At 34.6% G+C, this 24,942-nt stretch overlaps 1 protein-coding gene across 1 annotated transcript in view; it reads right to left on the bottom strand.

Annotated features, from left to right (window-relative positions):
* Positions 1 to 15,532: 15,532 nt before the first annotated feature.
* LOC106873420 (peroxisomal membrane protein PEX14) overlaps positions 15,533 to 24,942 on the bottom strand; it is a 56,424-nt gene continuing 47,014 nt past the window's right edge. Inside the window, exon 9 of the mRNA XM_014920779.3 lies at positions 15,533 to 21,171. Coding sequence (XP_014776265.1) covers positions 20,853 to 21,171 — 319 coding nt within the window. The 3' untranslated portion in view covers positions 15,533 to 20,852. The remainder of the gene's footprint in view (positions 21,172 to 24,942) is intronic.

Here is a 24,942-nt window from a genome sequence, read left to right as displayed (position 1 = left end):
GTGTATATAATTATAATATATATATATATATATATATATATATATATATATATATATATATATATATATATATATATATATATATATATATATATATATTTATATATATATATATATATATATATATATATATATATATATTTATATATATATATATATATATTTATATATATATATATATATTTATATATAATGTGCACATGTATGCATATATATATATATATATATATATACATGTTTATATATTTGTTATGCAAGATTCTTGATATGAAATTGCATGTTGAAATCAGATATTGTTATACTTGGGGATGGTCAATTTTGGCCATTAAATACACGCACTATATATTTAGTCTTCATTTCAGCTTTATTATTATTATTTTTATTTTAGTTTCTTTCATCACTCATCCTGTGACCCCTTCAGCGACTCTCTATTCCACATGTCTCCTCTAAGACAAGAGGAGATGTGGGATAGAGAGTCACTGAAGAGGTCACAGGTTGTGTGATGCGACAAATTTTTCTGCTTTTAAAAAGAAAAATGGATTTTATCCTTTATATCTATACTGTTCAGTAGCTATGCGTTGAATAAAATTTATCTTTCTACTTGTTCAACCATACATTTCAGCACTTCGAAAAACAAACTTGTTTATTTACATACGACATAATAATAGTAATAATAATAATAATAATAATAATACAGCTGAAGTGAAGACCAAATATATAGTGTGTGTATTTAAGTGGCAAAATATGACCCCCCCCCCCCAAGTATAACAGTAATATATATTTATATGCATACAATATTACTTCATTATTCTGCTGTTGTAAGTAATGTCAGCAGAAACTGTTATTTCATACCAAAAATACTGCCATTTCTATACTGCCAGTCACTACTCCCTCTGTTCTTCATTCTTATCATCATCACCCCAGCTTATAATTAAAGCCAACCAACCCCTGTTCAATATCCTCTACATTCATTTATTATGTACATTTAATCACACCCACCCAATGTTTATATCCTTCTCCCACTCTCCTTTCACATTCTTGCAACCTTACCCATCCTCCCTGATTTTTCTATACTCATGCTCTTTTCTATTCACCTCTTTGGACATGTTAACTTAAGGAGGATACATTCTGGTACCTTGTCACATACATAATTCCCTTTTTTCAAGTACTACTCCATCCAACCTCATCCATCCATGTAAAGTGCAAGGTAACCATGAGTCTCCTCCACAATAACAAACCTATTACTGCTCCTCCCATCATACTTTTCAACACGTCTCATAAAATGACCACCCTGTATCCTCTTCTCCATTTATATCAAAGAAGCACTTTGGTCTTGCAAGTTGCAGGCCAACATTACTAGCGTCATCGCCATGAATAAAACACCCAGTGCAATCAATATGATTGGTGTTAAGAAAAGCATCCAGCTTTAGAAACCAAGCCAAAACTGAGACACTAGAGCAAGATATGGTTGATCCTCTGATCATGCTCAAACATCCAACCCATAACAATATGGAAAGTAGGCATAAAAGATGAGGATGATGATATACACACACATATATATGTGTGTATATGTATATACACACGTATATATATATGTATATGTATATACACACGTATATATATATATATATATATATATATATATATATATATGCATACACACACACACACATGCATGCCCATACAGTCAATAACACATCTGTATCCACACATCTCATATATATGTGTGTATGGATAATAATAAATGGAGCAAAACGCATGTCAATAAAAGTTCCATTAATTCCTACACATGTTTCGAAATAAATGAGAGTACTTTCACAAAGAAGAAAGAGCTGTTGGGGCTCCTCATTTATTTCTCTTCAGGGAGTTCATAATAAAACATGTAATAGCAAGACAAAAACAAAATGATGGGGTAACTTACGAGCAGAGATGTTACATGGTCAGTGACCGTTCTTTTATTGACATGTGTTTTGCTCCATTTATTATTATCCATATCTTCTCAAAATGTATCACTTTAACTTGGTATCTCTACCTGTAAAACGGCTGTGATATCTTGTTTTTTAGTGTAATTTTGTTACCTCTGGTAACTATTAACGTATTTAAATTATCGAAAGTTTTAATAACTGAGATAATATTATATATATATATATATATATATATATATATATATATATATATATATATATATATATATATATATATATATATATATATATATATATATATATATATATATATATATATATGTAATCATTTGTAGAAAACAAATCCGAAAGAAGAAGCACACTAAGATGTAGAGCCATATATATCAAAAATGGGGAAGGCCAGTTTATGGGATTACCTTAGGTTTCCTGACCATAAAGGCTCATAGCTTATAGCTTTATGGCATATCCCAAAAACCTGTTGGCTCAAGACCTCTTAAAAATCTCCTCTTTTCAGCTACTCCACTAAGAATATAACTATCCTGTGTCTTGGGCCAATAGGTTTTTGGGATCTGATGATACGCCATAAAGCTAAACCCTTTATGGATGGGAAACCTATGGTAACCCCATAAACCAGCCTTCCCCGTTTTTAACACACACACACACACACAGAGTCTTACTTTTGCTGCACCCAGACATCTAGACGCCGTCAGCTTCCTGCCCAGCCATGTGGTCAAAGAAATCCCCTTTTCTAAAGGAACTGCTATTGCTGAACAACAGATATTACCCTGAAAACACCATGCAACCTGCTTTGACCAATAGCAGCCTATTTCCAGTAGCCATCTTGGACTTCATGTATTTAGTAATCTAAAGCCTGAAAGAGACGGGCTTCTGTTAGAAGCACATGAAATTTTAAGATGCATAGAGCTGAATCAAACTGTTTTAAATGTTTATGTATATGTATCATCATCATCATTTAACGTCCGCTTTCCATGCTAGCATGGTTTGGACGATTTGACTGGGGACTGACGAACCAGATGGCTACACCAGACACCAATCTGATCTGGCAGAGTTTCTACAGCTGGATGCCCTTATTAACACCAACCACTCCGAGAGTGTAGTATATATATCTAAAAGGTTTTGCAAAAATTACTTTATACAGTCACAATATTTGAAGAAATATTTTAACTAATGATTATTAATTATTAAGAAAAAGTTTAAAAACATGACAAACCCTTTTGAAGGAAGTTTTCATATTGTGTGTAAGCGATTTTGTTATTGAATTTCTCAAACACACGTGTTTTTCTCATATATTTTAAATAGTTGATAAATTTTAAGAAAATATTTCTTCAAATATATATATATATCAGTGTTTGATTTATGTTCAGTTATATTTAAAACAATTTGACATTAATCTGATTGGTGACTTTATACTTTTGTAGAGTACAAATTTATTATTCTTATACAAGAATGTTAGTGATGGTGACTTTGAAGTTTTGGCCAATTGGTTGAAACTTCAAAGACATTGTGAACAACATTCTTGTATAAGAATAATACATATATATACACACACACATATATATATATATATATATATATATATATATATATAGTTATATATATATAGTTATATATATAATTGTATATGTATATATATATATAAATGTTTATATATATATATATATATATATATATGTATATATGTATAGTTATATATATAAATGTTTATATAAATATATATATATATATATATATATATATATAATAGTTATATATATATAATTTTATATGTATATATATAAATGTTTATATAATTATATATGTACATGTGTATGTATATATATATATATGTATACTAGATACATACATATATGTATATGTGTATATGTACATATATATACAAATATGTATGTGTGTGTGTGTGTATGTGTATACATGTAAATACAAGTACAGAGTATTACCCATCATGTGACAGGTAACCTTTGAAATATATTATAACCACCAGGTGTAACATAAAGAAATATAACACACATACAAAAATTATGATGTGACTTGTGTCAAATTTCTGGTGCTTATATGAAATGATGAAATGAGTACTAATCTTCAAATGAAAAATATTCACTACTTTGAAATAAAATTAAATAAAATAAATTTCTCATTTGTATATTTGCAAAAAATATGTAATATCATTTTTATAAATTTTGTCAACATAAACCCCAATCTATTCTGTTGAAAATCTATCTCTGCAAAATTTCATAAAAGAATGTGTTTTTAAGAAACTTACAAGATTTAAAGTAGACGGTGGTGCACCAAACTGATGTTATGCCCTGATTCTCACACTTTCTCTATCTCTCATTTTCTCTGATATATACATATGAGGAGTGCTGAAATGTTCCTGGCTTTGAATAAAAGAAAACACAGGAGGATTAGTTAATTATAATTTTATTCAATATATCCCCCTTCTCAAATTCACACACTTATTGCAGTGGTCCTTCAGTTTTTCTAAGCCCTGTAAAAGAAGCTGGAAGGTTGTGCCTCCAACCAGGCCTTTCGGGATACCCTTAAATCCAGGAACTTTTCAGCACTCCCTCATATAAATATATATGTATGTATGTATATATATGTGTGTGTGTGGGTGTGTATATGAAAAGGTATATGTGAAATGCAGGTAGTTCTCATGTATATACTGCTAATAGGATGTACATGAGTGTGGAAGGGAACAATGCTTCAGTAGGAGAAAATGATTCACACAAATTATTGAAAATAATCAAGGTAATATTTTTGGCAATTACAGAGTATAATATAACCAGTAAAAATATGGAGATGGTCAGGCATCAATACTGAATGAGGTAACCAACTGACTTTCCCAAATCCTCTTTCATACACTGTATCAATCCTCTATTATTTGTTCTTAATTTCAGCACTCTTGGCTGATTACCTTCTGGATAGAGAAATTACACTTGGCTGTTTTTCATGAAGGATATTCCAAATGAAGTTGCTCAAAGAGAAGACTAACTCTTTCATATGACAGAGTGGTGGATAGCTTTCCATTTTAACAATGCCAACCAAAATGATGGCATGGTGAATATTAACATCATCCTGAAATGGGTATTTAAATCTTGATGTAATCTGCCTCACAATCTTAATCTCATAGGATTTAGATAAAGGATAAAGATCCTTTCCAAGTAAGAAAATTATAGACAAGATAATACAAACACTCAAAGCAAAAATTATGACACCACAGAGATTATTGATTGGTTTATATGCTTAGAAAATGAGAAGTCTACTAAATTTAACTAGACAGGCAATATTCCTTGTACCTTGTATGCATATGTATGTGCATGCATGTATACATACACATGCACACATTTTTTTATTATGGCTGGGTTCCAACCTGAGCCACAGCAACATGGTCCACCCAACACACCTCCCAGTCTATGATTCACTCCAGGCCAGTGTTTGCAATTAAATTGTCAATGTAAGTGTGACAATGTTTTCCTCATGAAGTGGGTTCCACATGACTAATTTGGATGCTTTCTGTTCAGGGTGGTTCATGCAGTGGCCAGAGAGTTGCAGCTGTCTCTGTTTGGTTTTCTCGCTAACACACACACACACACACACACACACACATAATTTGTTTGTAAATCCAAACGTCACAGTTTTTTTAAATCTCAACAAGGAGACCATACTATCCTACAGCTTTGTTGTGTATAATTATACACATCTAATTGAAGGTTGGTGCTTCTGTATTGCATGTAAAGGAAATGGCATGATATAGTTTGTGTTTACAATATTGTGGATCTACTAATTGGGACTAGTTCAATATTTCCTGGGTAAAAATAAGTGGTGTGTGTGTGCTTGTGTGTGAGTCACTGACAGCTAATTATTGCAATATTCCAATTTTAAAAAGATTGTAGATATGTCAGAAAAGATCAGGAGTTTATAGAAGTTATTTTCTTCTTTTTCTTTTGACACAAGCATCACTATTATTATCATCCTTACATCATTTATCTTATAAGATTGGATCATTGATTAAACTGGTTATTGTAGCTTTCTCACCCTAATGCTACTGAAATAATTAGCTCTGTGAAAGACAAACCAAATACAGAAACATCTGCAGACTGCAGGCTAATAAATAAAATGTGAAATGTTTGAGAATATATCATAATACAACCTACAAGATTATTTCTATGAAACAGAAACTTCAATTGTGAAAGTCTTGCATTGATTAAAGCCTTATTAGTGGAATTTATCAAACAGAAATTTTGTGGAAACTCACTGGATAGAGAGTGTTTGTTTTCAGATGACTTGATCCATCAACCAATTTATTACCACCACCTGGCCTTCAAGGTACCTCTAGTAGAGTCCACTGTGTTGCCACCCAGTTTTAAACTATCACCTAATCCTCAGGGCACCTTTAGCAGAATTCACTCAGTTACCTAGTTTAACACCTGTTCCTCAAGATACCTTTAGTGGACTCCACTCTGTTGTCACAAGTTTAGCAGCACCATCTGGTCCTTAGAGTAACTGAAGTAGAGTTCACATTCTGCTATCACTTAATTAATGCCAGATCTCAGTCTGACGGTAATTTTCTCCTTCTGCCACCTGTCACAAAGATCTTGAAAAAAATGGTCATTAGTACTACCTTACCTTCTCTAAATAATTTAGAAGGTAATTAATATCAATCATTTTCAAAATCATGTTTTTTATGTCTTACATTAAAGAAGATATTGAATTCATGGCTCCATATGATAAAGGTTTGCATTCTGCTACAGGAACTACATTGTTATTCTGCACACATACTATTAATTAACCCAAAGTACCTTTTAGCAAAAATAAATCCAAAATCTATTTCAGTTTAGATCAGATGTAAAGATGATATTGTGAAATAAACCACCAATGATGTAAACTATCTGAATAGTTTTCATGATAATGTAGAAAAAGACACAAAAATGACAAAAATACAATAACCGTCTATTGATCATAACTTGGAGTTGTGTCAGGCATGAACAGAGACATCTCTTACCACCATATGTCCCACATTCATTAACAGTTGTGGAATCCCTATCCCACATCAGGATTTTGATTCACGGTTTGAAAGGATACTCACAGTTCATTCCTCCCATTGGTCAATTCCCAAATGTTGATAGGCAATTTTTGGTGTCACAGAAAATCAAATTCTTTTTAAATATATATTCATCCATACAAGACAGCCCAACATATCAGCCAACATGTTAACAGTGAATAATACAATGAAAATAAAAAAAGTTAAAATCATGAAATCTGAAAATAGTTTATTAAATTATACACAAAAATAAGAGCTAATTAAGGTACTTTAGATGAACAAGATCATAATTAACAAGTGAAAATTTACTAAATAATGTGGGAACGTATTTTACAAAAGAAAAACAAAAAAAATATAAACAATGGGAGAAAGAAAAAAACATCAATGCAGCACCAAGTGCTTCAATTGTTGCACACCACAAGGTTCAACAGAATCTACTGAAACAAACTAGCATGCTCACATGTTCTTATTAAAACTGTTTTAATAATTAATAATTGTCACACACAAAAAAAAAAAGTCACAGAAACAAAATGTTATTTTTCTTAATAAGAACTTTTGAAATTGAAGAAATATAGTAAATAGTTTAGTAAGATTTAACACAAACTTCTGATATTATAGATATATGAGAAGAGGGAAGCGAAAGAAAGTGATGGAGATTGCAAATATCATATACTTACTTTATCATAAATAATTTATGTTTATTTGTAGAATACTAGGTCTGAGTCTCTAAAAGTTTACCATCAAATCAACTTATTCAAGGAATGCAATATGACTGCTCATTAAAATATAATGCACACTAATTAATAATAACAATAACATAATAATCAATACTATCTTCTTGGTTTTCTTTTATCTTTTTTGTACAAAACAATAATTAAAGTCACCATAGTGTAAGGAAAAGAAGGGGCCTACAAATTCAAAAGATGTTGATTGACAGAAAATTTAAAGGGCTGAATATCATAGTTCAGAAGAAAACAAGACAAAAACAATAAGGTAATATTTATCCCCTCTTAAATGTGAATGTTCTGTTAGAACAAACTGTACTGCAGTAGATACCATAAGAGAAACTCGCATTATTGGCTTTTGGTGCAAAAGCACTCTTGTTTATATCGCTAACAGAGTGTATTTTGCACCATAAGCTAGTAAAGTTGTTCTGACTGAACATCGATGTTTAAGTGGGGATAAATATCATCTCTCAGTATTAACACAACCTCTGTTGCTAATATATATTTAATAACAGTAAGTTCCAGAGCACAACAGTTCAAGGAAAGAAGCTATTAGATTAAAAGGACTTATGACTAACAGGAAGCTCAACAGAGAAATGATGCAACTGGAAAGAGAAGTGGGTGTCACGTTTTAAGGTCTTAATAGTATCAACAAATATATATTTTAATGTTACATTTTCTATGTTTCAGTGCATTCAACAGTTCTTAATGTAAGATTTTGTAAGGTACAAAAACTAGTGTCAAGAATCACTAGAGCATTGGGGAAAATCTCTTGCAAATTTTAGTTACAGCTCTTTTACATTCTGAGTTCAAATCATGCCAAAATCAACTCAGCCTCTTGTCTTTCAAGGAATGATAAAATAAAACATCATTGAAATACTGGGGTCAATATAATCAACTATTAGTACTCCCCTAAACTGCCTTATGTCAATATCTAGTTAAATCTTATTACAGTGTAAACTCAAATTCCACTGGGATCAATTGTGCCTGTCATCTATCTAGAGATAATAACGTGAGTACCAATATTATAGTGTGAGGTGATGTAGTCAATTTTACTCTTTGTGACCTTATGTCATTATATCCTTCCACTAACATCTGACCATGAGTTATAGTAAAAAGTAAATATAGCTTTTAAATACTTCCATATTTTAGCTCATAAATTAAAAACTAAAAACAAAACCTCATATTAAATATATTAGTTCCATTTGTCTTCTTTAAAGATTAGATCATTTTTGTTTAAGCATCAATTGGAGAGCTGTAATCTTATATTACAAGAACAACTTTGTTAATAAACTTATAATAGAATTTATTTTAAACTACAAAACACATATGAAAGAGGTTTGTAGAATTTGTAAAATCCCCAGTCTAAATCTCAAACATTCTAATCTGATAAGAAACAAACTTCTCTCTGGATATGAAGTATGGCATGGATTTTAGCTGAGAGAGAGAGAGAGACAGAGAGAGAGAGAAAGAGAGATTGCCTCTCTGTCTGTTTTATCTGCAGCTATGTTAATGCATTTTTTTCTCTCTATGTCTGCTTATCTGCAGTTAGGCTAATACAATTTTTTAAATTTCAATAGCTTATCAAAGTTTTTAACCTTTGTTTTAAAAAAATACTGATTCTCCAGAAGCATTTATGTAAATCATAATGAAATTCCACTAAAGATCTGAATACTTTAACCTAATCAACATGTAATATTCTATTTTTTATCTCTAGAAAAATACTCTATATCTATGTACCATGTCATTTATTATTGAATGCCTGTTATCAGTTATGCAACAATGATTAAATAATTACATTTGTATAATGAAATAGCAAATTTTATCAAAAATGACATTTTATCAATTTGCTTTAAATAGTGCTTCTGACCTGAAAATATCCTTAATGATTCAAAAATTATAATTATTTCGTTCCAGTTTTAGTCAATCAAAGAGATTTTAATTGATTTGATGCTACTTTTCTAGATTAGTTAATTGTATTTTTTTTAAAAAAAGGAAAAAGATCTTTTAATTTTATAATGCTATATCAAAAAACATAGAAAATGTGTTTGTTGTAAGAAACTATAAAAATAAACATTGAGCTTCAACTTAGAATATAACAGCTGGATGCAGAATAATAATAGGCACAGGTGTGACTTTATACATTAATAACTTGGCATTTCCCAGGTTATTGAAAATAACATGTTTTGTCCAATGTTCTCACTGTTAAAATTGTTAAAAAAAGCAGGTATTTCTTTGTCTTTGCAATCACCTTTAGTTGTCACATGTTAAACATGTTGAAACATGTTAAACCTGAAAATGCATAAATTTGAAAAGAACTGCCCTCTGGGTGCTCCTCTCCTATTAATAAATACATTTAACAAAAATTCTATCAGATGACATGAGTATAAACAACTGTATTGAAACAAATCCGGAAATCAATCACAGTTTAATTATCTAGAACTTCTAAATACACAATGTTTTGAGTGAGTCCTTTAATTTGTGTATAAATGAAAAGATTTTGAAGACTTCCAACTCGTGAACATCCTACATATAATTGCCCATGAGAGAAGCAAGGAGAAGTAAGGTGAGTCCAAACAACATTGAGAGACTCCTTGAGATTTGCTTGTTGAGATAGTGAAATTTAGCTTGTCTGGGAGCTGAAACCATTTAAATTCAAAGAGAAGGTCATATAGGATTAACAGGATCAGTGGAATGAAGACATCCTCACCCTTGTAGTTCCCAGTCATAATTGCTGCCTCTAGGATATGGGGTCATATCACTTTCACCACCAGTCTGGTGCCATTGCACAGACAAGGTAGATGCAGATTCCTGAGCAGCATGATTGGAGCCCCCTTTTCAAGTGTTAAGTGGTGAGGTGGCATCCCAGATGGCTGTAGAGAGTTCAGGAACTCAGTTGGAAAAACTACAACCTAGTCCTGATCAATGACAGTGCCGAGGGATTTGAAAGATTGTTCTTGTCCTGGCAACAGCTGCAAGAGATCCCAGTTGATTTTGTCAACAGCGTCATTATGTCGAGCTAAGATGGCTTGCTCACAAAGCCATTGACTGTTGCTAAAGTTTTGTGCAATATACCTTATATATATATAAAACAGACCTGTTGACATGTGAGAAAAAGGCCTCATCTATCTATTTACACACACACACACACACACACACACACACACACACACACACACACACACACACACACACAATAATATATATATCATATATATGAAGCAGACCTGTTGATGAAAAAGAGACATCTATCACTCTGTAAAATGTATTTACATATACATAAATATATATCTTATGTATGAAGCAGACCTGTTGACATTGGGAAACTTTTACAAAAACGAACCTGTACATACAGATACACAAATAGAAAGCTGAAGATGTAAAATGAAAGTACCTTTAGAAATTGATTTTTATCAGAAATCATCACAACTGTAATGATGTATACATACATGTGTGTGTGTAAATAGCTGGTTACTTAGTTACTACATCAAAATGCCAGACACAGGAAGTTGACATTGACAAAACGGTTTGAAGAAGTGAATCTATATTATATATATGTTTGTCCCCACGCCATTTGCCGCCAGGATGCAAACCGACCAACCGTAGCCACTAATAAGGTCACGTGAGAAAGCGTTTTTCTGATGCTCTCTGGAGCCCCTATTTTCCTATAAATAGCCTAAATTATCCGCGGCAATTCGTCGCGGCTCAGATCCTCACAGATCTGGTCGTTGACCACACATGCGTAGCACAGCACCAACCAGCCAGCCAGTTCCAGCGACGACATCAACAACCACTTCAACTACGTACTACTAGCACCGTCGCCAGCGTCAACACGACTCTAAGTACACAAGCTACCAAACAACCACCGCAGCTTCTCAACCCTGTTTGTGTGATTTGCTCACCACGAAATTAACAGCCAGAACTCAACCTGCGAAGAACATCTGTATCAAGTAGCCCGGCCCGGCATAGAAGCCCCAACTTCACAACGAGTGACTTAGCGCTGCCTAACGCCTCAACCTCTTACATACAGATTATCAATACTACTGTGTACCTTAACAGAAATGGTATATTTCCTTATCCGTGTTACTGACTCTTATCTATACTCTATATCTCTTGCATTCACATACATGTATTACTTGAACACACTTTTGTTTACATGACGGCCTGTCTTATATTGTGTTTTATTATGTCGCATTCACACACACACAGACATAGAGCTAAATGCTCTAATAAATCTTTACTGTTATTCATCTCTATCGGTTGCGTTCCTATTTTGTCCTTCCTGGCAAATTTCTTAGTTCTCTATGTTATAGTATTATAACATATCATTATATTTTGTGGCGACCATGTGACGCGTTTAAAAAGGAGCCTGTTTTCCATTCGTCACCATTTCTCCTTTGGTTTGCACGGTCGTTCTTACAAACTGGTAACCCCGACGTGATGCCAACATACAGCCCCACGTGATTCTGTTCACACAGCTTCACTTAAAATGGTGACTAAATGCCAGTATAGGACCAACCGTTCTTTCAGTTTTTTCACTACAATTATTTTCTGTTTCGTCTGTTTGTCTGGTGTGAGGCTAGTGTAGTGAAACTACCTCTCTCACGGTATATATATTAACAAATGCGAGCGTAGCAGAGAACACCTCTTTCCCTGTCATCACCTGACTGACTTTTATTTACGCGGCAATTGTCTCCACTCCATTTGCTGCCAGGATGCAAACCGACCAACCGTAGCCACTAATAAGGTCACGTGAGAGAGCGTTTTTCTGATGCTCTCTGGAGCCCCTATTTTTTTATAAATAGCCTAAATTATCCGCGGCAATTCATCGCAGCTCATTGACCGCACACGCATAACACAGCACCAGCCAGCCAGCCAGTTCCAGCGACGACATCAACAACCACTTCAACTACGTACTACTAGCACGATCGCCAGCGTCAACACGACTCTAAATACACAAGCTACCAAACAGCCACCGCAGCTTCTCAACCCTGTTTGTGTGATTTGCTCACCACGAAATTAACAGCCAGAACTCAACCTGCGAAGAACATCTGTATCAAGTAGCCCGGCCCGGCATAGAAGCCCCAACTTCACGACGATTGACTTAGCGCTGCCTAACGCCTCAACCTCTTACATACAGATTAGCAATACTACTGTGTACCTTAACAGAACTGGTATATTTCCTTATCCGTGTTACTGACTCTTATCTATACTCTGTAACTCTTACATACACATACATACATTTGTATACACACTCTTCTGTTTACATGATGGCCTGTCTTATATCGTGTTTTATTATGTTGCATTCACTCACACACAGACATACAATTTAATGCTCCAATAAATCTTACTGTTAATCATCTTTATCGGTTGCATTCCTATCTTGTCCTTCCTGGCAAATTTCCTAGTCCTCTATGTTATAGTATTATAACATATTATCATTATATTTTGTGTCGACCGTGTGATGCGTTAAAAAAGGAGCCTGTTTTCCATTCGTCACTATTTCTCCTTTGGTTTGCACGGTCGTTCTTACATATATATAAAGCAATACTCTTTTACTCTTTTACTTGTTTCAGTCATTTTATTGCGGCCATGCTGGAGCACCGCCTTTAGTCGAGCAAATCAACCCCGGGACTTATTCTTTGTAAGCCCAGTACTTATTCTATTGGTCTCTTTTGCCGAACCGCTAAGTGACAGGGACATAAACACACCAGCATCAGTTGTCAAGCAATGCTAGGGGGACAAACACAGACACACAAACTCACACACACACACACATATATATATATACATATATACAATGGGCTTCTTTCAGTTTCCATCTACCAAATCCACTCACAAGGCTTTGGTCGACCCAAGGCTATAGTAGAAGACACTTGCCCAAGATGCCACGCAGTGGGACTGAACCCAGAACCATGTGGTTGGTAACTTGTTTCAGTAAATAAGTTGGAGCTATGCAGGGGCACTGTCTTGAAGAATCTTAGTTGAAAGATCTTAGTTGAAGAATCTTAGCTTCTTTTTTTAAAGCCTGCTACTTATTCTATCAGTGTCTTTTACTGACCGGCTAAGTTACAGGTACATAAACATACCAACACTGGTTGTCAAGTGTTGGGTGGATGGGTGGGTGGGACAGACACAAAAACACGTGTGTGCATACACACACACATGACAATGACCTTCTTTTGGTTTCCATCTACCAAGCCCACTCACAAGGCTTTGGTCTGCCCAAAGACACTTGTCCAAGGTGTCACACAGTGGGACTGAACCTGGAACCATGTGACTGCAAAATAAGCTTCTTACCATACAACCATGCTTGTGCCTTTGTAACCAAAACTCTAAACTTTTTTTTGGATCAGTCTTAAATGATAGCAAAACCTTAAAAATTTCAATTTTTATATATTTTAATAATAACGTTGCTTATATTTTTCATTTTGAACTAGCTTTGCTCAAAAACCACAACTCATTCTCCAGCTTTGAGTCACTCTATCTTTAAGATTAGTTTTATGTTATATCAATTTTCCTGCCAGTCACATCCAATTAAAGTTTTTAAACTACCCATAGGTCAATGCCACCATATATGTTCTAAAAGATTACATACATACACACATATTTGATAAGCCAGGAGAAAATTGCCTAGAGAATGATGTTTCTCTCAATAGATTCTAATAGAGATTAAAGTGAATGCTATGTGGTAAGAAACTCTCAAGAGAGCTGAACAGTAGGTCTTCAGAGAGAAAATCTCCCCCAGGCAAGTGTTTCAGCCCTTAACTTTTGACACCCAAAGGGGCCAGGCTGCATCCAGGTCGTAACTCCAGGATGCTCTTCTGCTGACCACTATTTAACCATTTGGATATCAGAGACTTATTGTGCATTTAAACTGCTTGAACATTTCATCTAGCTGTAACTTCTCTCTGTTGATTCAGCTTTCAAACTTATACTTAAAGAAGAAATAACATTGGTTGTTATGGAAACAGTGGAGCATCAACACTATCACAATAACTCACTCAGAGTTACTTCCCATAGCATTAACAAACAAAAATATTACTGACAAATGGTATGAATTCAGGCAGTTTTGTACTCTTTGGTGGAGGATCACCTAGAGAAACATGAAAATGCTTTAACATTTATCAGATGTTTTTTAGAACATGATACATCTCAAGAGCTAGTTGAATCAATTTTCAATTTTAATATATTTTACTAAAAACGTTGCTAATATTTTTCACTTTGAACTAGCTTTGCTCAAAAACCACAACTCATTCTCCAGCTTTGATTCACTCTATCTTTGAAGATCAGCTTTACTTTTTGTTAATTTTTCTTCCCAGTCACTTCCGATTAAAGTTTTTAGAATACACATAGGTCAATGACACCATATATGTACTAAAAGATTACACACACACACACACATTCATATCATATTTATGCACATACATACACATACATACGGGCACGCATTAAATAAACCAAGTGAAAATTACTAGAGAATGGTGTTTCTCTCAATAAATCCTAATATAGATTAACCTTTTAACATTCAGAATACTCTGTCAAATGTAATGCTTATTTATTCACATTGTTTTAAATTAACCATGCATCATCTCATTGCTTCAAGAATTTGATGATGTGATTGCTTATTTTTCAAATGACTTTGTATAGCAGGTGTGAGAGGCTGGATCTGGTCAGTTTAAATATAAAACAGGTAGAAATATTTGGGATGGATATGGCCAGTTTAAATGCTAAAGGTTAAAGTGAACTTTAAATGACTCTAAAATTAATATAAAGTAAGACAAAAACACCAGGAATATTTATAAGAATTAACAGGCAAGTGTGAGTATAAATGAGTAATTTTTTAATATTTTTTCAAGAAAATGAAACAAAGCAATTTATAATAATGGCTTCAAATTTTGGTACAATGCCAGGGGAGGGAACAAGTCAATTACATCAACCCCAATGATCAACTGGTACTTATTTGATTGACCTCAAAAAGATGAAAGGCAAAGTCTACCTTAGTGGAATTTGAACTCAGAATCTAAAGTCGGATGAAATGTTGCTAAACATTTTGCCTGGTGTGCTAATGATTCTACCAGCTCACCAACTTATGAATAATAATAATGCCTATTATAGGCACAAGTTCTGAAATTTTGAGGGAGGGGCTAGTTGAATACTTCAGCTCCAGTGCACAACTGGGACTTATTTCATTGGCCCCAAAAGGATGAAAGGCATTTGAACTCAGAGCATAAAGACAGACAAAATGATGCTAAGCATGCTAACCATTCTGCCAGCTTGCCATTTTAATAATAGTAATCATGATCCTTTCCACTATAGGCACAAAGCCAGAAATTTGGTGGTGGGGAGGCTTAGTCAGTTACCACGATCCCAGGGCTCAACTGGTAATTATTTTATTGATCCCAAAAGGATGAAAGGTAAAATAGACTGAGTGGAAGATAGTCCTTATTTTGAGATCCAGTCTTCTCCAGAACAACACTGCAGTTTCACCTCCCATCCCTGGTTGACATGGAAATAAATAGATCTTGTATCCAGCAAAAACGAGCATGAACACTTGTCAGTGGGAAGTCTGGTTTCACTGATGGCCACTAGATCAACACTGAGTGACCTGAGATCACCGAGTAGATTATCCTGTTACCAAGGTGACCCCCAGACCACGTGCATTTATATTGCCTATCGTAAGCAAGGCCATGTTAAATCACAGTATAGAAACGGAAAAGGTTACTTACAGTGATTTTAATGGTGAGGTGGAGATAGTCGTTTGGTCGCCGTGGTTATTTGTGGATGTTTCCACAAGCAGATCATTGTATAGTCTTTTGTCTATGTCTTTCCTGAAGGCTCCTACTACTTCAGGATATTTCGTTTTTTTTTTTGTGTTGTATTTTTTTGTGATGTTAGGACAAATTTTGTTCATGGGAGTGTGTTGTTTGTTTGTATGATGAAATCAGTGTTTGTGATGTCTGTATGGTTGTATATGTGTGCCATTAGTTCTCTATTGTTTGTATTTATTGCTGTGTAGTTGATGATTGTGTGTTGCAGGTGTTGGGATGTGTGAGCTGCAAGTTCTGTATGTGAATTGAGTTGTGCTTGTGGTGATGGTACTGATGGGAATGTTGTTGTTGATGGTGCTGGTGTAGCTGCATTTGGTGGTGTCTGTGTGTTTGTTTTGAAATGTGTCTTCTCAGTCATCATACCAGCTAGATTTCTGTATTTTAGTTGCTGTATTTTTGTTTTTCTTTTTCTTTTTGACCTGGCAACTTGTTATTTAGGCTCTTCTTCCTCTCATGTCTCAGGACATATCTGAGTGTTCGGAATAGGGAAAAGGCAAATCTTGTAGGGCTTTTTGCTTGTGTTCTCTTGGTAAAGTTGTAGTTGTTTTGAGGTGTTCTGATGCTGTTGTTTTTGTTGGTGTCTGGTATGGAAGCCAAAGATGTTGGTGAGTTGTTTGTTTTGTTCATTGCTGTTGTTTCCACTTTTATTGTTGTTGTTGCTGCTGTTGTTTTTGCAACTCTAGTGGTCACCTGCCTCTGCTGGTGTTGTTGCAGTTGCTTTTATTGCTGTTGTTGTTGTCATGTTTGAAGGGTCTGCAGCAGCATGGTTTTGTCTTTCGTTTGCCTGGGGCAAAAAGCCTTTAAATGGTTTGTTTCACTACAAATGTGATGACACCTCAGTTTTCTGCCCTCTACTGCTACAAACAGTTTTGTTCCTCCAGGGATCACAATTAGATCTGGAATCTCTTGTGCAGTTGCAAAATTTGAATACAACAAGTGTTCCATCCCTGTGCTATGCCAATTTTCTTTTTTAAATGAGTGTATTTTTAGAATTTAATTCTGTCTTCTATGCCGCAAAACACAGCCACTGCTAGCAAGATGTCCACTTCTGGCGATGAAATGCAAAAGTGACCTCAGCAGAATTTGAACTCAGAATGTAGTGAAGGGCAAAATACTGCTAAGCATTTTGTCCAGCATGCTAATGATTCTGCCAGCTCGCAGCCTTAATAATAATTATAATAATACAAATTTTGCCTCAAGGGCAGCAATTTTGGGGGAGGAATTGAGTTGATTACATTGATCCCAGTGTTCAACTAGTGCTTATTTTATTTAACCCAAATGGATGAAAAGAAAAGTTGGCCTTGTCAGAATTTGAACCCAGGATGGAGCAACAGATGAAATACTGCTAAGCATTTTGTCCAGTATGCTACTGATTCTGGCAGACCACTGCCATCCATAATAATAATAAGAGCACTCAAAAAGCGCAAACCTCTGCCAAGGCAGCACCAGCGCCCTCTCAACAATTAGCTCGAGATGATTTTTAAAATGAGAATATCAGAAATAAACTTGACTGCTAAAAATTAGTAAAAAACAGGAAAAATAATCCAGAATCCTTGTCTGGTACCAGATTGATCCCAAAATCTAATCAGTTCGTGCCAGTCACGAGGCCAAACATCCCTGCAAGTTCCATCCGAATCCATCCAGCAATTTTTGAGATACTTTGTCCATGGACAAACAAACATGACTGAACACAATACCTCTGCCTTAGCAATGGTGTAACAAATAAATATTATTATGATTTCCTCTAGATTCTAATCATAAACAGTTTAGAAAGCTATAGAGTATTTTCACTTATTAATTGAAATACACGATATATATATATATGGAAGACTATAAGCAGATGTTCCCATGACAATATAAAACAGAGATTTACATAACTTCTAATCTTTCCATTCTGGCAGAAGATAAGTTGTATTTCAGATTTGTACTGACCTTATATTTACCTCATAAAACAATTGGTAACATCTACATTTACTAACATTTGGAACCCTTATTAAATATATTGGGTCATCCTATAAACAATGCAGTTCTTTTTATACTTCTTTTATTTTTCAAAATTAAGATAAACAAAGTTCTTTTGTAATAAAAAATATACTTTCTTTCCTTTTCAACAATGCTCTTCCATCTATCTGGTACTCTTGCAAGGCCCCTCTTCCAAAATTCACTTGTCCATGATAAAAAATACACCTCCAGTACTGTTCTGACCTTGTCTACAGTATTCATATTTTTTTTCCGTCCAAATGATTTTGAAGACTGCAAAACAAATGATGAGGTACTGTCCAGTGAATATGGTGGGTGGAGCATTGTTTCACATTCAAACTGCCTCAGCCTTTGGAATGTCATCCTCGCTGTATGTGGCTGAGCATTATCCTGATGGAAGAACACCTTTTGTCTTGAAACCAAAGATGATCGTTTTCCTCCTAGCGTTAATATAAGCCGCTCAAGCTACTCGCAGTATATCTCCTTTGTTATTGTTTGGTTTGCATTTAAAAGTTCAAAGTGGACTAAACCTTTCATATCTCACCTTACATGGGTTAAGACCTTCTTTAGGCTGGGGAGCTGTTGTTTCTCCTTTCCCTACCCACTGTCTTTGGTGCCTCACATGTTTATAGAGAACCCATTTCTTGTTACCAGTCACTATTTCGTCCAAAAATGGTTCATTTGTGATATGTGACAGCAAAGAAGAGCACACATTCACTCCCTGTGCGCGATTAAACTCGGAAAGTTTAAGAGGAACCCACTGACCCAATTTGCTGACTTTTCCAATGGCAAGCAGGTGTCGAATGGTTGAATGACCAAATCCAAGTTTCTCTGCTAGTTCCTCAACAGTTATGATGAGATTTTGTTCCACCAGAGTTTGCAGGACGTCCTCGTCGAGTTCTACAGATCTTCCAGGACAAGGCTCATCTTCTAGGCTGTAGTTTCTGGAACCACCATTGACACTGGCTTATGCTTGTTGTCGGATCCCCATATACTGCATAAATATTCCTCGCACTTTCCATTGTGCTGTTGCTTTTATTAAACTCAAAACAAAATATGCCGAATATGCTTCTTTGTCACTTCCATTATAGCTTTGAAAAAATAACTTAAAATCGAACTGCATCTTCAAAACTTGCACTAAGAATAAGCACAAGGTAAAATTACTACCTGCTTTTATAGCAAGTTGATGGAGATAGTTTATCCTATCCCTCCTCCAACTTGTAGTTCATGCAATTGAAAAAGCCGCATTATTGATGGGATGATTCAATATTTCATTTCCTCTGAGTATATACATGCTTAATACTTTAATGCTTTCACACAATGCATTTTCCATTAGGAGAGTAAAGACAGTTCCATCAATATGGTAGTGAATAAAGCAGTTTTGAAATTTGACTTTTATCTATCATCTGTAGAGAATTGTGTCCACTTTCACCTTCTAATTTAGCCATTACTAAGTAAGTAATACAAGTGGAATAATATACTACTGTAAACATTAACTCTACAACTGCAACACTGATGATGGATTAGTTAGTTTACAGTGCTGAGTTCAATTCTTCCAGCAGTTAGCAGTGAAAGACTTCCAGAAGAAGTGGTATGGAACCTGAAAGAAAGAACCAACCCAATGAACCAGTGAAGTCTGACGAAATAAGTATTTGCATTAGAGTATAGCAAATGTTTGGTTGATAAGCTTTTAAATTAGAACTGAAAAAGTATTTTATAGCTGAATGCAACCATTTCCTCATTTATCATTAAGAAAATTCGCCCACAACAGCATAAAATAAAAACAGGCGCTTGTATGTGCTCATCAAAATTTATTCATAACATATTGTTGAAAACTTTTTCATGCTTCAAGCAGTATTCTTGCAATTTAGATGTGTTAACATTGTTTCTGTTCATCAAATGAACCAATGTGTTTAAGCTTCAAAGCAAAAGGTAGTAAATTGAATCATAATTTTATCCTTTCATTTCTGCAAGCAACTTTAAGTCAAATGACCAGCAGGTTTCCATATTCAACTACAGTCAAATAAAATATCATTATTTATTATTATGTTCATCAAGCTATCAGAAACTGCAGAATGGTTCTTATTGTTAATTACACAGCTGCTCCACTGACTATTCATCAGACCCATATGGTACTGAAAGTGGTTAAACCTTACCCTTTTTCGTATTGATCTCACATCTTTGGTTACCAGCAAACATTATATAAAAATCTCAAACAAACTGATTTAAGAAAATATTTTCAACGATTCCCTGCTCCTCCATTCTTTTCTTTTTTTTTTGTTTTTTATTCACGACCTACCAAACATCTTCCTTTTCCTTTTTGAATTGTTTATGTAGACTGAGTAGAATCTTGGTTATTGCTTTCATTAACGTTACTTAAGTCTTCAATATCTGGTGCTAGATCTTCACTATTCACCGGACTAATATCTGAAGAATCTGCACTTGATTGTCCAGATGCTGCAACTGGATTGATCTGTTCTTTTATATCACTTTTGATTTCGTCTGCTGCAGTATTTATACAAGACTGAGATGATTTTGCAACCGACAGCTCTACATGGCTATTATTATTATTTGTATTGCTACTTTCTTCTGATAACTGCCAAGATGGGAGAGTTGCTGTAATGTTCGGTATTGGCGTAAATTGCTTCCTGAAATAGAAAAAAAAAACAGTCACCAAAAAATTCATTTAAACTAAAAGAAATGTAAGCACTTGTTAAGTAATTCTAAGAAACATTTAAAAGAGTAATTAACTGAAAATTGAAGGTTACATAATTTTGTGAAGCTATGAAGTATAATGTTGATGTATTTGATAGGTTTTATCATCAACATTGTATATGTGCTAAAGATGTGCATCTAAGTATGAAAGATTTTGGTGCTGCTGCCAACACTATCACCATCATCATTTGACATCTGCTTTCCATGATGACATGGGTTGGACAGGGCATCAGGGTCTAAGTCAGTTCTTATTCAGAATTATTACCTTCCAAGAAGGGTTTGAAAACTAAATCTCACTTTTTCTGGTATAATTACTATGGCTAGATGTTCTTTCTATTGCCAACTGCTGTACAGAATGCACTAAATGCATTTTTGTCATGGTACCAGCATTAGAGAGACTGTTATATCCTTGGCAAGATTCAAGAGACCTCTTGGCTCTACAAAGACCTCATTCACAAACTGCTTTACAGGATGTAGTAGGTGCATTTTATTGACACACCAGCACTAGCTAGGGTGCCTTATAGCCCACAAGACAAAGAAATCTCTCACTACTATATGTTGTCTCTATTTGTTAAAGGCAGCAAGGTTAAGAGGATGAGCAGAAGAGACAGTAATGCTAGAATAACCACAGAGAAAGATTGGAAAAGAGAGTAGAGTAATGGGAGAGAAAGAGAGAGAGAATGATGGCAGGAGTAATAGAAGAAAGACAGTGATGGCAGCAGCATGTTTGTTGATAAGAGACAGAGAATGTGATGAGTAGACATTGTAAGAGTGATGGCTAGCAGGACAAAAGGATAATGGTATGTGTATCAAATATAACCAGATCAGAAGCAGTCTTCTGTTACAAGAGCCACTTAGTATCTGATGAGGTTTCAAAAAGGGAGACTAAAGATGGAGACTTAAGACTATTATGGACAAGATCATCTTCATCACTATCACCATTTTAATGTTTGCTTTGCCATACTTACACAGGTGAGAAAGTCTTCACCAACATTATGTTTTGTCAATTGTTGAAGAGATGTATCACCACCTGCTTTTCCATACTGGAATGGATTGGACAAGATGTTCTGAGGCAATATTTTACAATTAAATGCCTCTTTTAGTGCCACCTCTTTTAGTTACAACTTAGGATATGCAGGAATATAGTGTACATATTCTAAAAACTAAAGTATACATGGGAGCTCTAGCATTCATGTATTTACACTTGGAATTTATTATTTATATATTACTATTTATAATGATACAGACTGAGAAGGTTATAAAAGCTGAGTGGCATTCTTCTATCCACTCGTAATTTTGTCTATAAAATAATTATTGAGACAGAGAGAGAGAGACAAACAAGAGCTATAAACAGTATAGAAGGCTAGAAGTAGTTATTTCACCATTTTAAGGTAGGATATTATGACTTCATTAATTCATTTATGTTGATATGTGATTGTATTTCCAAGCCATTTTATTTATAGAGATTATCGTTAATTTTATGGGACATGATCAACAGACAATAAACTTGCTGTTCCCGCTTTCATGTATACTTACTTTCAACATATTTACAAATTACTATTTATAACAATTTAGACAGACAAAGAGGATCACAAACACTTAGTAGCAGTGCCTACACTCCTTCGTCCACGATAAATTTCCTCTTGGCTCACTTGACAACTAAACTATGCAGGGACACCACAGCAAAGCTCTCATTCTCAAATGGCCTCTTTTCTCTTCTCTCTCATATTCTTGCCATATCCTTCTAGTAACCTATCCTCTCTTTGTCTCTCCACTTATCTCTATCTTCTTGACTTTCTCACACATCCTACAGAAGTACACAAGGACACTAGTGCAGCACTAGTGATGGCGACGTTATGCCTCAATTCATCTTCCAATTCAGCCTCAGACTCAACACAAAGGCCAACATCAAGTGCCTGGAGGAGATAGTGCTGCCCTGGGTCAAGAGGGTGGCTGCTGGAACACCCTATGTCTGGCAACAGGACTCTGCACCATGCTACACAAGCAGGAGAACCCAGACACGGCTGTCAGACAATTTCTGCAACCACATCACCCCTAACATCTGGTCACCTAACTCCCCAGACTGCAACCCCCTTGATTATTATGTGTGGGGCGCAGTTGAATGAGAGGCCAACAAAACTCCTTGTAACACCAAAGATGAACTGAAGGCAAGGATTATGGCAGCATTCACCAACTTAAACAAAGAGACCATCCAGAAGAGTTGTAGGAGGTTCCAAAGTCATCTGGAGGCCATGGTTGAAGACAATGGTGATTTTATTGAATAAACTTACTCTTTAGTATTTCAAGATATTTTTATGTAATTTTGATACATATATCTGTTAAAATGAGATGTCAGTGTTATTTTCATTATTTACATTTGATGGATATTTGTCCTCATCTTGTTTGCTGTTAACACATTTCAGCTGATATACCCTCCAGCCTTCATCGGGTGTCTTGGGGAAATTTCGAACCTGGGTTCTCATTTCTAAGGTATTTTTCGATGTTATTATTATTATTATTATTATTATTATTATTATTATTATTATTCAGGTCACTGCCTGGAATCAAACTTGGACTCTAAGAGTTAGTAGCCTGCGCTCTTAACCACTACACCATATGCTCTATGCCTGTGGGTGTAGTGGTTAAGAGCGCGGGCTACTAACTCCAAGATTCCGAGTTCGATTCCAGGCAGTGACCTGAACAACAGCAACAACAACAAGTACCTTAGGAATGAGAACCCAGGTTCGAAATTTCCCCAAGACACCTGATGAAGGCTGGAGGGTATATCAGCCGAAACGTTATGTTAACAACAAACAAGATGAAGACAAATATCTGTCAAATGTAAATAATGTACATAATTCCTCATCTCTTAAATATAGAAATGAATGTTATTTTCATTTTGTGTAATTTAAACAACAGTTTATTCACCGCACCATGCATGCATACATACATACATACATACTCTGTGTTAAATGAAAAAATGGTGACAAGCAAAAATTCTGTAAATAATAATAAAAATAATTATAAGCTTTAAGTTTATAAGCATTAACCATGTACTGGCCAAAAAAAAAAAGTCTAATATTGGAGCATATAAGCCCTTGATGGAAAAAAATTGGGTATTAGTTTTTTTCCATCAAGGGCTTATATGCCCCAATATTAAACTTATTTTCTTTAGCCAATACACAGTGAACCCTTCAAAGCTTAAAATCATTATTATTATTTATAGGATTCCTTGACAACACTGTAATCTTCATTTAACTAAGGTATCTTTGGCCTGATGAGTAGCTGGTGGAGTACTTCTCATTTACTTCCATGATTCTGCTAGCTAGGAAACATATGCAACCTGGATTTTACCTGCTCCATTCCCTAAATTTGGACTTTTATTCACGTACACAGCAACCCCAGCTGCTAACAGTGAACTATAAATAATTCTTTTCAGCCTATCAAACTCTGATATGGGTAAAACTTTACAACCTTCTACGACAATAAACCATTGTTCCTGAACTTTGTTTTTTATACCTTCTACGTACTGCTTGAAGCTTACTAACTTCCTTTATATATATATATATATATATATATATATATATTATAATTATTACCTATGAGGTTTTTATTTCCATGCTAGCCACTTGATATGATCGGTATTTTAAATAACGATCTTATCCTTATTTATTTATATATGTGTGTGTGTGTGTGTGTATATA

Source organism: Octopus bimaculoides, chromosome 6 (assembly GCF_046866305.1).
Source record: "Octopus bimaculoides isolate indiv1 chromosome 6, ASM4686630v1, whole genome shotgun sequence".
Taxonomy (NCBI): Eukaryota; Metazoa; Mollusca; class Cephalopoda; order Octopoda; family Octopodidae; genus Octopus; species Octopus bimaculoides.
Note: the sequence above shows the minus strand (reverse complement) of the source record. Positions and strands in the feature narration are given on the sequence as shown.